The sequence below is a fragment of the Chlorocebus sabaeus genome, chromosome 10, assembly GCF_047675955.1.
Source record: "Chlorocebus sabaeus isolate Y175 chromosome 10, mChlSab1.0.hap1, whole genome shotgun sequence".
NCBI classification, from domain to species: domain Eukaryota; kingdom Metazoa; phylum Chordata; class Mammalia; order Primates; family Cercopithecidae; genus Chlorocebus; species Chlorocebus sabaeus.
In genome coordinates this window covers 11,549,586-11,561,825 of record NC_132913.1, presented here as the reverse complement: position 1 = coordinate 11,561,825, position 12,240 = coordinate 11,549,586, and the positions used below count along the sequence as shown (strand labels likewise).

Below are 12,240 nucleotides of genomic sequence, written 5' to 3'. Positions count from 1 at the left end.
ATCCGCCCACCTCGACCTCCCAAAGTACTGGGATTACAGGGGTGAGCCACCGTGCCTGGCCTATAGTTATTTTTCTTAATGATACCCAAATTGTCCTATTTTTGGCCGGTGGGAACCTGTTCAGCTTGGCTTCTGAGTCCTTTTGTCAAGACCCTGGTAACTTTGATAGCTTTGTTACTATCAGAAAATATGTCCAGGCCCAGCTTGTACACCTTGTGCCCCTGATTTAGAATCAGTAGTTTCTCCAAGAAGCGTGGTTCTGTGTATTGAGAAACTATTTTAGGCACCAACCTAAGGGCACTAAGGACTTTTATTTGCTTGGGTTAATTTTTGTCTCTCAAAATGTTAAATTGCACAACCAGGAAAATACATTTATCATAGGTTAATGCTTATGCTTCCAATACAAATTCAGGACCACAGTGTTTTTACTTAGCTTCTTTTACATCTTTAACAAGAATACTGGTTCTCTACAATATTAGCAGTGAAAGAGTTAGAATATCACAAGTACTCGACATTACACAACTGTTTCAAAATAACAACACTACCACTATAAACAGCATAGCTAATAAAAAGAGTTTTCCTTTTATTCACAGCACTTTTTGCCCTTTGAGTATATTCTCCCACAGATATTCAGTCAAATTTTACTGAGGTGTTTATTTGTTTGTTTGTTTGCAGTATTTTTGAGACAAGAGTCTTGCTCTCTTGCCAGGCTGGTATGCAGTAGTGTGATCACCACTCATCGCAGCCTCAACCTTCTTGGCTCAAATGTTCCTCCCGTCTCCACCTCCCAAGTATCTTAGGACTACAGGCACATGCCACAGCACCCATTTAATTTTTTTTTCTTTTTTTGTAGACACAGGGTCTTGCCATGTTGCCCATGCTGGTCTTGAATTCCTGACCACAAGTGATGCTCCCACTTTGGCCTACGGAAGTGCTTTTATTACAGGCACAAGCCACCATGGTCAGTCAAATTACTATTTTAAAGTCCCTTCAGGGCTGGGTGCGGTGGCTCACACCTGTAATCCCAGCACTTTGGGAGGCCAATGCAGGTGGGGATCACCTGAGATCAGGAGTTCAAGACCAGCCTGGCCAACATGGTGAAACCCTATCTCTACGAAAGTATAAAAATTAGCCGGGCATGATGGCAGGTGCCTGTAATCTCAGCTACTCCGGAGGCTGAGGCGGGAGAATCTCTTGAACCTGGGAGGCAGAGGTTGCAGTAAGTCAAGATTGTGCCATTGCACTCTAGCCTGGGTGACAGAGTGAGACTCCATCTCAAAAGAAAATGCCCCTTCAAATAGCTCTCCTCTATATGGTTGTCATCAACTAGATACGCACATTGATGAGTTTCATGATATTGTCAATTCTTAGAGATTTAAAAATTTTTGTAATTATATGCTATATTTACATTATTCCAAAGTATAAATCTAAAAAGAAGGAAGGTATATTTAATGAAGGCTAGTCTCTGTCCCTCTCCTGCTCCCTTTTCCCTCCATCCCTTTATAAGAAACTATTTTTAAAATAATTTATTCTTCCATTGCTTTTTTTTCTTGACATATACCAACATAGATATTTGTATTTTCCTCCCTTTCTTTTATGAAGGTAATATATTACATGTACTTTACCTACCTTGCTTTTTTTTACTTAATAAAATAACCTACTCTATAGTTTGTAGACTTTTATCCCTTTTCTTCCCAACTAGCTAGTATTCCACTGTGAGAATGTACAGTAGTCACCTGGTCCCTGTTGATGGCAATTAAATTGTTTCCACCTTTTGTGTTATAAATAGGCAATGAATAGCCTGGCTTGTGAATATGTGTTTTCAGTTTCTTTTTCTGGTTTATTTTTTGGATAGATTCTTAGAAGTGGGATTGCTGGGTTAAGAGGTAAATTAGGTTAATTTTGTTATATGCTGCCAAATTCCCCTTTATAGAGGCTGCAGTATTTTAACATCCCTACCAACAACATATAAGTGCATTTTGCCAATAAAATATATTGCCAAACTTTATTTTTTAACCAGTCTAGACTGTTAGTGAAAAATGGTATCTTTATGCAGTTTTATTTTTTATTTTTTAGGTAAGCAAGCCAAGTGAGATGTTTATCTTTTTTGGGGGAAGAGGGCAGTTTTCTGACTTTTCTGATCAATTCTGTTTTTTATATTTTATTTTTCAGAGTCAATACAGATTTGTATGTGAAGCTATTTTGAAAGTTTATGAAGAAGGCTTTGTTAAACCCTTAACAACATCATCAAATAAATAAGAAAGCAGAAAAATCTGGGATATGTGTTGGAAAACTGCTTTCCCTTATGTTCACTGTGCCATAATGCTGCTCGCAGGAAATGGCATTTTACAAAAAAAAAAATGAAGAACTCAAAAAAACTTTGAAAACTTCAGCACTGTTGCACTTTATGTTTTAAAAAATGTCACTCTTTCAAAATCTATAACTCATGTATTTGAAGACTGTTTCATGCTTTGCTCCGAACAAATAGTAAATAACTGAGTATGTTCAGGGTAATTTATGAAATTTTGTAGTGGTGCCATGCAATCCCCTTTTGGTAGAATTGCCACAAACAAGGCTCAAAATTCTCATCATCTCTGTTATACACCTGTATCATGAAAGCAAAAAGAAGTAAACATCAGGAGTCAGCTCTGGTCTTTTGCAGTGGTTTGCGTACTTACTATACTGATTACCAGATTTTATTTTTAAAATTTTAGCAATATCATTCTTAATATTAGCCAATACACTGCCTATGGATGCAGCACGTTTCTCCCTGCACACCCCTGTAGAGACCTGCCTGCTGCTCAGAAGAAGAAAGGTGGAATTTGCTGTTCCCAGGAAATGCTGCACATTGTCCATTTACCAGCATCTTATAGAAAATATAAATATGAATCTACAAATTCTCTTGGATTTAATAATGTAACTTATATTTATCATAAGGTTGGCTTATTCCAAATCATGTGATTTCACATACTTGATGTAAAAGAATGCATGCATTGTGTCTTAACCCCTTAAGTGCCTTGAGACGTCCTTGTATGTCTAACGAAAAGGCACTCATTTGACCCCACTAGGAGGTATATATGTATATTGTACATTCTTATATTTTTATGCATTTTGAATAAGTTCACATTTTAAAGAACAGCTATATTGAGTGTTACACAGTCAAAGAAGGGTAAGGAAGTCCTGTTTCTTACTCAGTACTTGTGATTTGCTGTAAGAAGCAAAGATAATTTGTGTTCTACTGAGTGCGCACTGCTGCTATGGAATTGTTCAAAATCTGCACATTCCTTTACTTGAGGGACTGAGAGGTTACAGTTTAGCAGCTCAACTTTAAAAGATGCTTTATGCTTCAAATTTCATATTTATTTCATCCCTAACTTTAGGAAGACATCTAACATGCACATTAATGTTAAACATATTGATACTCTAAGCTAAAGTTAGAGCAAATAATTGTGATTTATTCATATCCATAACTAAAATATTATTCTTTAGCACTTATTTCAGTTAATATCAAGCTTTGTTCACATTGATAAATTGATTGGGATTCTTCAAAGAATGAAACATTGACTTCTTAAGTGTAAATCACTCAATGACTAAAATGAGAGTTTTCTTGTTTTTTTTGTGTACAATTAAATTATTCCATTTTATGTATACTTATTAAGTTATAAGCATGTTAGTAAGGAGACTTTTGACTGTCCAGCCTAATGGAGGATCTGATTCCCATTAAGGATGTGGGAATTCCCATATTTTCCTCTTCAGGTTTTTTTAAGTCTACAGAGAGATAGAACTTTAACATTGCCCAGTTTGATACAAGTGAAAATTTGCTCACCTGTTCAAATGTTATTTTACACAATTATGTGGATTGCGGTTTTAAAAGATTCATTTCCTAGCAGTTTCTGAATATTTCTGTAAGATCTTGATAAAGTTTAGAATCAAATGGTAGATATTTTGGAAAGCCATTTAGTCTGAGGAGAAAAGTACACATTTTAAATCTTTGGTATAGTCTAAATGATGTCATTTCAAACATTCAAAACTCATAATAGTAAATTTCAGGAAATTAAGCTCCTAAACATTAATAGCCAAGATACCAAATAAATTTATAATATTAAAATATTTAAGTTTATTTAAAGAGAGAAGTAAACATAACCTTAAGTCGAAGAGAAATTCTCTTATCTATTTCCTGACTTCACAGTCAAAACAATATAAGATAGTAATTTATAATCTATTTGATCATTCTGTTCTATAGACAGACAAATATAATGTAGGCTGCTATATGGCATGATAAATTAAAAACTGCAAAAGTAAAATTATGTTGGGGTCTACATATTAAATAACTGTTTTGGCAGTTTTTCACCTTAATTTTAAAATAAAATTTGTTCTATCTGTATGGACAGAATATGACAACCATAGACCAAAAGATACCATTGTATAGATGTAAAGAGACAAAAGTCATGGTTGACATGTTCTTTAATTTAGGGCCTTGTTTATACTTGTGAGTTTAATAATTTCTTGGCAATGAGCACTGCTGCCTTTTTGAATCTTCAATGCCTGTCTTTAAATGCCAATCATTAGAAGTTTAGAATTACATTTAAATTTCTCACGTATGAATTTTTCATCTGGGAACTACCCACTGTCATTATTTTTATGTGCAGAAAAGATCCTTTTTTAAAACCATATTTATTGGGATCTTATTTAAATTTAAACTATCCTTTACAACTTCTTAAAATGAATATGCTAATAGATAAGACTTTATCCATTACATCTAAGAATGTTTTAATCTGTATATCAATCTAAATAGGTTTCTAGAAATAATTCTAGCTTTCACACACCATGTAGTTCTAGACTCCATCCATATCAGTGTAACATTGTGTGATAAAATGCCAAATTTCTTGTACCTAAGCTACCCTCCCACTCTTCCAGCCACCCCTACCTCCCACCTTGACACCCTTCAGAAAGCAGTGCTGACTTTTATTCTGACAAGTGGAAATCAATAGTGGTTAATCAAGTGGATTTTGTAAATGCTAAGAAGTATTTGTGAAAACCTTCCCTTTCTGAGTTAGGATCGGTTTTTCATGTTCATTTCAGGTGTTTTATTGAGCATCTGATTTGTGTCAGCGCCATGTAAATACGATTAGGAGTATTTGGAATAGACTTTACATTCACCAGAAGATTGAGAGTATTTGTTAAACCAGTGCATCCATTCAAAATAAAGGCAGGGTAAACAGCCTAAGAAATGATTTCCTTTCTACAGTCTGCTAGGAGAAAGAGGTGATAGGGGAATGGCTGATGATTTTAATCAAGAGTAAAGGGAACATTTATTATATGAAATCTGACTTCAGTTGTGCAAAGGTATGTTAAGACATTAAGACAATTGCTGGAAGGTTTCCAATATGTGTACACAACACATAGAGATACTTTTATGTGTTTATTTATATGTATATTTCACAAAGGCTAATGCCCACAGAGGAAAATTAGTATTTTAACTTATAGGTTATCATCTGCTGGCAGGGTCTGATCAGGTCTAGAGGATTTAAGCAAAAGTCTCCTGTCTTCTATCTCCTCTAGAAGTACTGCAGCTTGAGAGCTGAAAGGAACTCGAAAAATGTTATCCAGTCTTCACTTACCCCATTTTTATCGGCATTAGGAAACAGGGTCCAGCAATGATTATTGATTTAGCAGTCTGGTCTTACATGATCTGCTTTCTAATTATCTAGTATTCCTATATTATACTGGAACTTCAATAAATTATAACCTATGTGAATATCATAAATTCTTGTGCATTTTTGTCTATTTCCGGCCGGGCGCGGTGGCTCAAGCCTGTAGTCCCAGCACTTTGGGAGGCCGAGACGGGCAGATCACAAGGTCAGGAGATCAAGACCAGCCCCGTCTCTATTAAAAAATACAAAAAAAACTAGCCGGGCGAGGTGGCGGCGCCTGTAGTCCCAGCTACTCGGGAGGCTGAGGCAGGAGAATGGCGTAGACCCGGGAGGCGGAGCTTGCAGTGAGCTGAGATCCGGCCACTGCACTCCAGCCTGGGCGACAGAGCGAGACTCCGTCCCAAAAAAAAAAAAAAAAAAAAAGAATGGTTGAATTTTTGTCTATTTCCACTAGAGAAGCATACTCAGCCAGTGTTTTCACTTAATAACTATGATGACCTTAAAAGATGTCACTTAAGTTAGAAAATAAGCAGGTTTCAGAAGTGATTCTAATTAGGACCCCCACTCAGTTTGCTAGTCATGCCTGCCTGACAGAACATAAGCTTTTGTAAAGTATTTAGACTGATACATGCAGTATGAAAACATTATAGACTGCAATTAGAAGACTAATTTTTTAAAAGCACTCAAAATGTAGAACTAAGATTTAGAATATATGTCCATTTATAATGAAATAATTTATGTTCATAATGTGAACATGTAAGAAGTAAATAAAGCATTACTTGTTTTATAATCTTATCAGGAAGAGAGAAGGAAACAGTTTATAACAATGTGCTATTTAATATCTGTATTTTGAACATTTAAAATACTCTGATGGTAAGGTTGCCAAAGTAATTTTCAATTCATAAAAGTTGTTTATACCACAATAATGTGGGATATGTTTACAGGCTCTTATTTCGTGGTAGTTACTTTATAGTTCAGATGAATTTGCATTTCAGTCACTTATAGTAAATACAGTATAGTAAATATTTGTCGGACTAAACATCTCAATAATAGGACACAGATAAATTATGCAACAGCCTGCTTTTATGAAAGCTGGTGCATTATGTAAGCTGCCACAGTTAATACTTTGTATTAACATTGCTTACTTCCCCATTTGCTTCACCTATCTTGACTACAGTTGCTGGAACCATTCTTTTTGTGGTGCTTCCTCCAAGTGAAATAACTGTTATTAAAACCTACTGGATTAATTTTATCAAATACCAGACTTACTGATCTGTTGGCAGAGATTTATTGGTGTCTCAGTGTGATCACAATACAAGTTGTAGCAACCATTTTATAAAACTCTTAGAGAATTATGTAGATAAAATGGAAATTATATAATCCTAAAACATTTTTGAGGGCTAATTGATAATTTCAGCAATTTTATCAAGAACCCAATAAATTAATCCCTAATTTGTATGTTTTTTTGTTCAACTTACCATGTCTACAACCATTATCAACACTATTTTATTACATATAGACTTAACTGATTCTCAGCAATTACTACAGTGTGTCTTACAGCGTTATAAAAAGCAAACAGCAATCTGTGTGTCTGCCAGAAATTAGACTTTTTTTTACAGTCCTGATTAATTTGTTGTGAGTAGACGTCACATAATTACTTCTGTTTGCATATAAATATGCTGCTATTTATGTTTTTCTACTGTAGTATACTATTGATTTCTGAAGTTGTAATCATTATAATTTTTATTTTAGTAATCCAAGCTAAATGGGCAACCAGAAGTAATATCTGCTAGGGTGCAATCCATCAGCATTAGTTCAGTGCATACATAAGTAAACCAGTGTAAAAAATTTTCACAAAGCAAAAGGTAGTAGCAATATTGCTAGTTGAAGACTACCATTTTAGGGAAAAGTTCAAAGGTTTAACTTCCTGAAACCTTTTAAAATCTTCAGTGCAAGAATGAAAATGTTTGAAAGCCTTGTTAAGCTCATAAAAGTTTCAGTTAAACACTGTAGAGTTTCCTACCTTTGTTGTGTAAAGGATATAGAAAATATTTTTCTATGGACAGAAGGTTGAAACTGTTAACTTCTTTAATTTCATTGTTTAAAGGAGATAAAATGATATTTGTATGTCTTTCATGCTGTAAAGAAAATGAATGTATCTTTCAAATGTCATTAGAATTATGGCTTGATTCTAAGGATACTCTATTTGTTTAAAAAAGGTCTGCAAGGGATTGAAAAGAAAGGGAAGAGTATTACACTTCATTGTACAAAATGTAATTTTAGAAGAAAAACTAATTTTCATTATAAACAAGAGCAATCATTATTGAAGCGTATTTCAAATATAATGTACATTCTTTTTCATTTTGCTTTGCCTCTAGAATAGAAACTTTTCAGAAAATTTGCACATACTGTTTTTAAGTGTAAAATAATTCTAGACTCTTGGAGTGTGGAAGGGTGTTTGTGTGTGAAGGTAATAAATGTGTTGCTGCACGTGTTTACCATGGAGAACGTTTCCAGGCTTTGTCAAATGAGGACATTGTTGTGAGGATGTGACTTTTGTGAAGCCAGAAAACTGTGCCTAAGATTCATTACATTGAGTATGTGCAGCGGCCCCTGACCCAATAAATGGTTTTTGCCTTTTTATTCCCAATGTCTTGGACAGTTAAGACCACTTGGCCCAACTCTGAATTGTAGCAGTGGTGTCTTATATGCTTAAGAGTTTATATTAATTCAGCTGAACAAAAACTACATTTTAAGCTACCTTTGTAGGTATGATTAATATGTGCAACAGTTTCTTTAAAAGGTAGTATTTATCATTCATTAAACTTGACTCAGTGAGGACTCATTATTTTTATTTCTCTTTCCCCTCTCCAACTTGTTAACAATCACTAATTTAACACTTTGTGAAGTAAATACTCAAGTACAAAGTGATCTCTTTCATGAACTTTGCTATAGCTGTTGAAAGGATTGGTGTCAGGCTCTCTCAACCCTAGGAGTTACCAAAATTTAGCAGTTATTACTTGTGATAAGCTTAAATGCCACATTGCTAAGTAAAATTGTTACCAGGAATTCATCAAGAAGGAGGAGATAGACCTGCTCACACCCTTAGACCCAAATAGGTGCTGCTGGTTCATGCTTTCTCTACAAATCGGCAGTTAGGTACTTCCCCACTATAGTCACAGTTGAGCCCATTTTAACATATATTCAAAGAAGCTTTTTAGTTTCTACTCCTGAATTGTAGTGTTCCAGTTATTTGCCTTCCTGGGTAAGAAAGTTTTAATCCAAGTCTGGGATTCTCTGGCACCTGTCTTTTCCAATCCTTCAGTGAGTTGGCAAGATTAGAGTAGGTCAAATTTCAATGCTCAATTTGATTTTTTGAATTTTAAATAGCACTTTATTTCATGCTGACCACCAACTTAATTTATACATTTTAAAATAAAATTATCCTAGAAGTTTTGTAAATACGGGAAAATTTTAATTAGTATTGGAGGTCATTAGATTGGACGCAAGTTTAAATATAATGATCTCTTCATAGCTTATTTGATGTTTAAGAGGCAACTTGTGTGATCTTAGCTTTGCAAGTTTTCTGTAATTTATGTAGCACAATAAAGGATACCCAGTTGACTGTGTTACTGGACTCTGAGTTCTCAGCTAGTTTCATCTAAGCTTGGTTTATTATCATTTCTGCTTTGGATTTTTTTGTGCATCACATGAATACTTGGAAATCCATTTGTTTTCAGTGTAGTACCTAGGGTGAAGCAGATGCTGCACAAGTAAGTTTAAGGGAATAAAAGTCCCGACACTTTATATACATGTTGAGGGGCACGATTTAAGAGACTGAAACAGTTTACATTAAACTGTTTTTATTTTCTGCCAGTAGACTCTATCTGCTTAATAAAAATTGTTCAACCCAGTGTTCTCCAGCATCAGGACATTACAGTTGTATTCTATGTTGTAATCTTTTCAAATAAGAAAAGCTACTCCTTATTCTCTACAGTGTAGGCTTAATTTTAGAACCAATAATTTGCTATATCTGCATTATTGATATTTTTAAGTAGTAGTTTTAAAAATAATTATTTCTATGTGGAGGGTGTTTTCATTTGGGATTTTTTTTCTTGTAACAGGTGCTATTTGTAAATATGAAGGGGGAAAGTCACTTAGTTAAAAGTCTAGCTTATGTCATAATTAAAATACAGTTATATATGTCATGTTTGATTCTATTAAACTAGTGACAAAACAACTGGTCCCTTAGTTTCTTAGATTACCTTTCCCCCCATTTCACGAAAATGTCCCTTTCCATATGATCTCATAATTGAGGCAAAGAAGCTAAGGGTTTATTTAAAATGTGTATAAGCTTGAATTTGGTCAACACTGCGTAATTTGAAATCACTCTGCATTTGTCACTGCAGCTTACTGTATGCTTGAAAGGCCTTGTGTATTTGTCTTAATTTTAGTGAAAAAGAATTTCTGCCATTCATGTACAAAAAAATTACAAATACAGCAAACAAGAAAAAAATGCTGGTTTGCATTAATACTGTTTTAGTCTTAAGAGCAATTTATATTATGTGAAATGCTGTTACACATATTTTGTTGGCCATATTTCATTTTGAGAAACAGTTGTTCAGGTACCAACATGAAAAAAAAAAGAAAAACTAGCTATGACTCTTAATGTTCAATTGCAAAATAAAGATGTGCTTTAGTAATCTAAAGTATAGAAGTTTTGAAGATTATTTTATGGGAGTTTTTTCATGGGCTTTTCTAACAGTGGTTCTATTTAGTAATTGGTTATCAAGAATGATGAGTAAAATTTGTTTCTGGAGTTACTGACTGCATAGTGGCTGTATTTGAGGAAAGGGAGTAGGTGAGGAACAAAAAGGGAGTTAGAAGATAAAACAGTGTCTGAAGAGGCTGGGTGCAGTGGGTCACGCCTGTAATCCCAGCATTTTGGGAGGCTGAGGCGGGCGGATCATGAGGTCAGGAGATCGAGATCATCCTGACCAACCTGGAGAAACCCCGTCTCTACTAAAAATACAAAATTTAGCTGGGAGTGGTGGCGCACGCCTGTAGTCCCAGCTACTTAGGAGGCTGAGGCAGGAGGATCGCTTGAACGCAGGAGGTGGAGGTTGCAGTGAGCTGAGATTGCACCACTGCACCCCAGCCTGGCGACAAAGCAAGACTCCATCTCAAAAAAAAAAAAGTCTGAAGAGAAGCTCCTCTTTCATTGTGGCCATTGCTTGGCTCCTCTCCTCTCCCAGTACCAACCCTCTATTCTGGTAATCCTAAGGCTCTCCTTCTATCCCTGACGTCAGCTTGCCTAAGTGCAGTTAGATATGCCGTTTTTCCTCTGAAAGAAAAGTACCTAAAGAAAAGGTAATAAAGCAGAAAGGTGATTTTTGATTATGCCATGCCTTTGTTCTTATGTACATGATAATTCAAACACTATAATGAGGATCAAAATGAGTTGTGACATCCTCTTCCCCATGCCCCAACCTAAGAAAAGCCCCCTCAGGCCGGGTGCTGTGGCTCACGCCTGCAATCCCAGCACTTTGGGAGGCCGAGGCAGGTGGATCACGAGGTCAGGAGATCGAGACCATCCTGGCTAACATGGTGAAACCCCGTCTCTACTAAAAATACAAAAACAAATTAGCCAGGCGAGGTGGCGGGCGCCTGTAGTCCCAGCTACCCGGGAGGCTGAGGCAAGAGAATGGCGTGAACCCGGGAGGCAGAGCTTGCAGTGAGCTGAGATCGCGCCACTGCACTCCAGCCTGGGCGACAGAGCAAGACTCCATCTCAAAAAGAAAAAAGCCTCCTCAAACCAATGGCAACCTCTATTCAATTTCTGGTATTTTCTTCTGGGGTAAAAATGTGTACTTCCATTTGTGTGTACATACAGATTTTGTTAAAGCCGACAAGGTTGTGCAGTATGTTCTTCTGCAGCTTGTGTTTTCGTCTTGGGATATATACAGATGTTGGGATATGTATATCAGCATATTCAGATCTATCTTATTGTTTTTCACCACTGCCTAGTACTCTTATCATATGGTTATACTCTTAATTTCTTAATGGACACTTGGATGGTTTCCATTTCTGCTATGCAAACAAAGCTACAATGAAAATCACACAAATATTTTTGTTAATCGTTGCAAGTGTATGCATAGCATACACTTGAGCAGTAGGGTTGCTAGGTCATAAGGCACCTGCATTTTCAGGTATTAATATTGTCTAGTTGTTCTCAGACACAATTATACCAGTTTATACTCTTCTACCAAAGCATATGAGAATGTCTGTTTCTCCACATTCTTATTAGAATTTCATGAAACTTAATTTACCTGCTTATCTCAGAGAAGAAATATTTTGACATTCATTTCTTCTGTAAGGCTAAGTAGCTTTATTGATCCCTTCTATTTTTTTTACACTACATTCCTATTGATTCCCTTTCCTCATTTTTATATTGGTGGTTTGACATTTTAATTGTATGAGATGTTGGAAATTAAGGAAACTAGTAATTTGTCAGTCATATGTTGCAAAAACCCGTTGTACTTTGACTTTGTTTTGGGGGCTGACGGGAGGAATCTGAGAACATTTT

The 12,240-nt window shown here is 35.6% G+C and overlaps 1 protein-coding gene across 3 annotated transcripts in view; it reads left to right on the top strand.

Moving 5' to 3' along the window:
* The window catches only part of PTPN4 (protein tyrosine phosphatase non-receptor type 4), a 241,659-nt gene extending 231,296 nt beyond the window's left edge, over nt 1-10,363 (top strand). For all 3 annotated transcript variants that reach the window (XM_007964710.3, XM_037988092.2, XM_073019612.1), the window contains one exon: nt 2,173-10,363. In XM_007964710.3, coding sequence (XP_007962901.1) covers nt 2,173-2,259 — 87 coding nt within the window. In that variant the 3' untranslated portion in view covers nt 2,260-10,363. The remainder of the gene's footprint in view (nt 1-2,172) is intronic.
* The last annotated feature ends 1,877 nt before the right edge of the window (nt 10,364-12,240 follow it).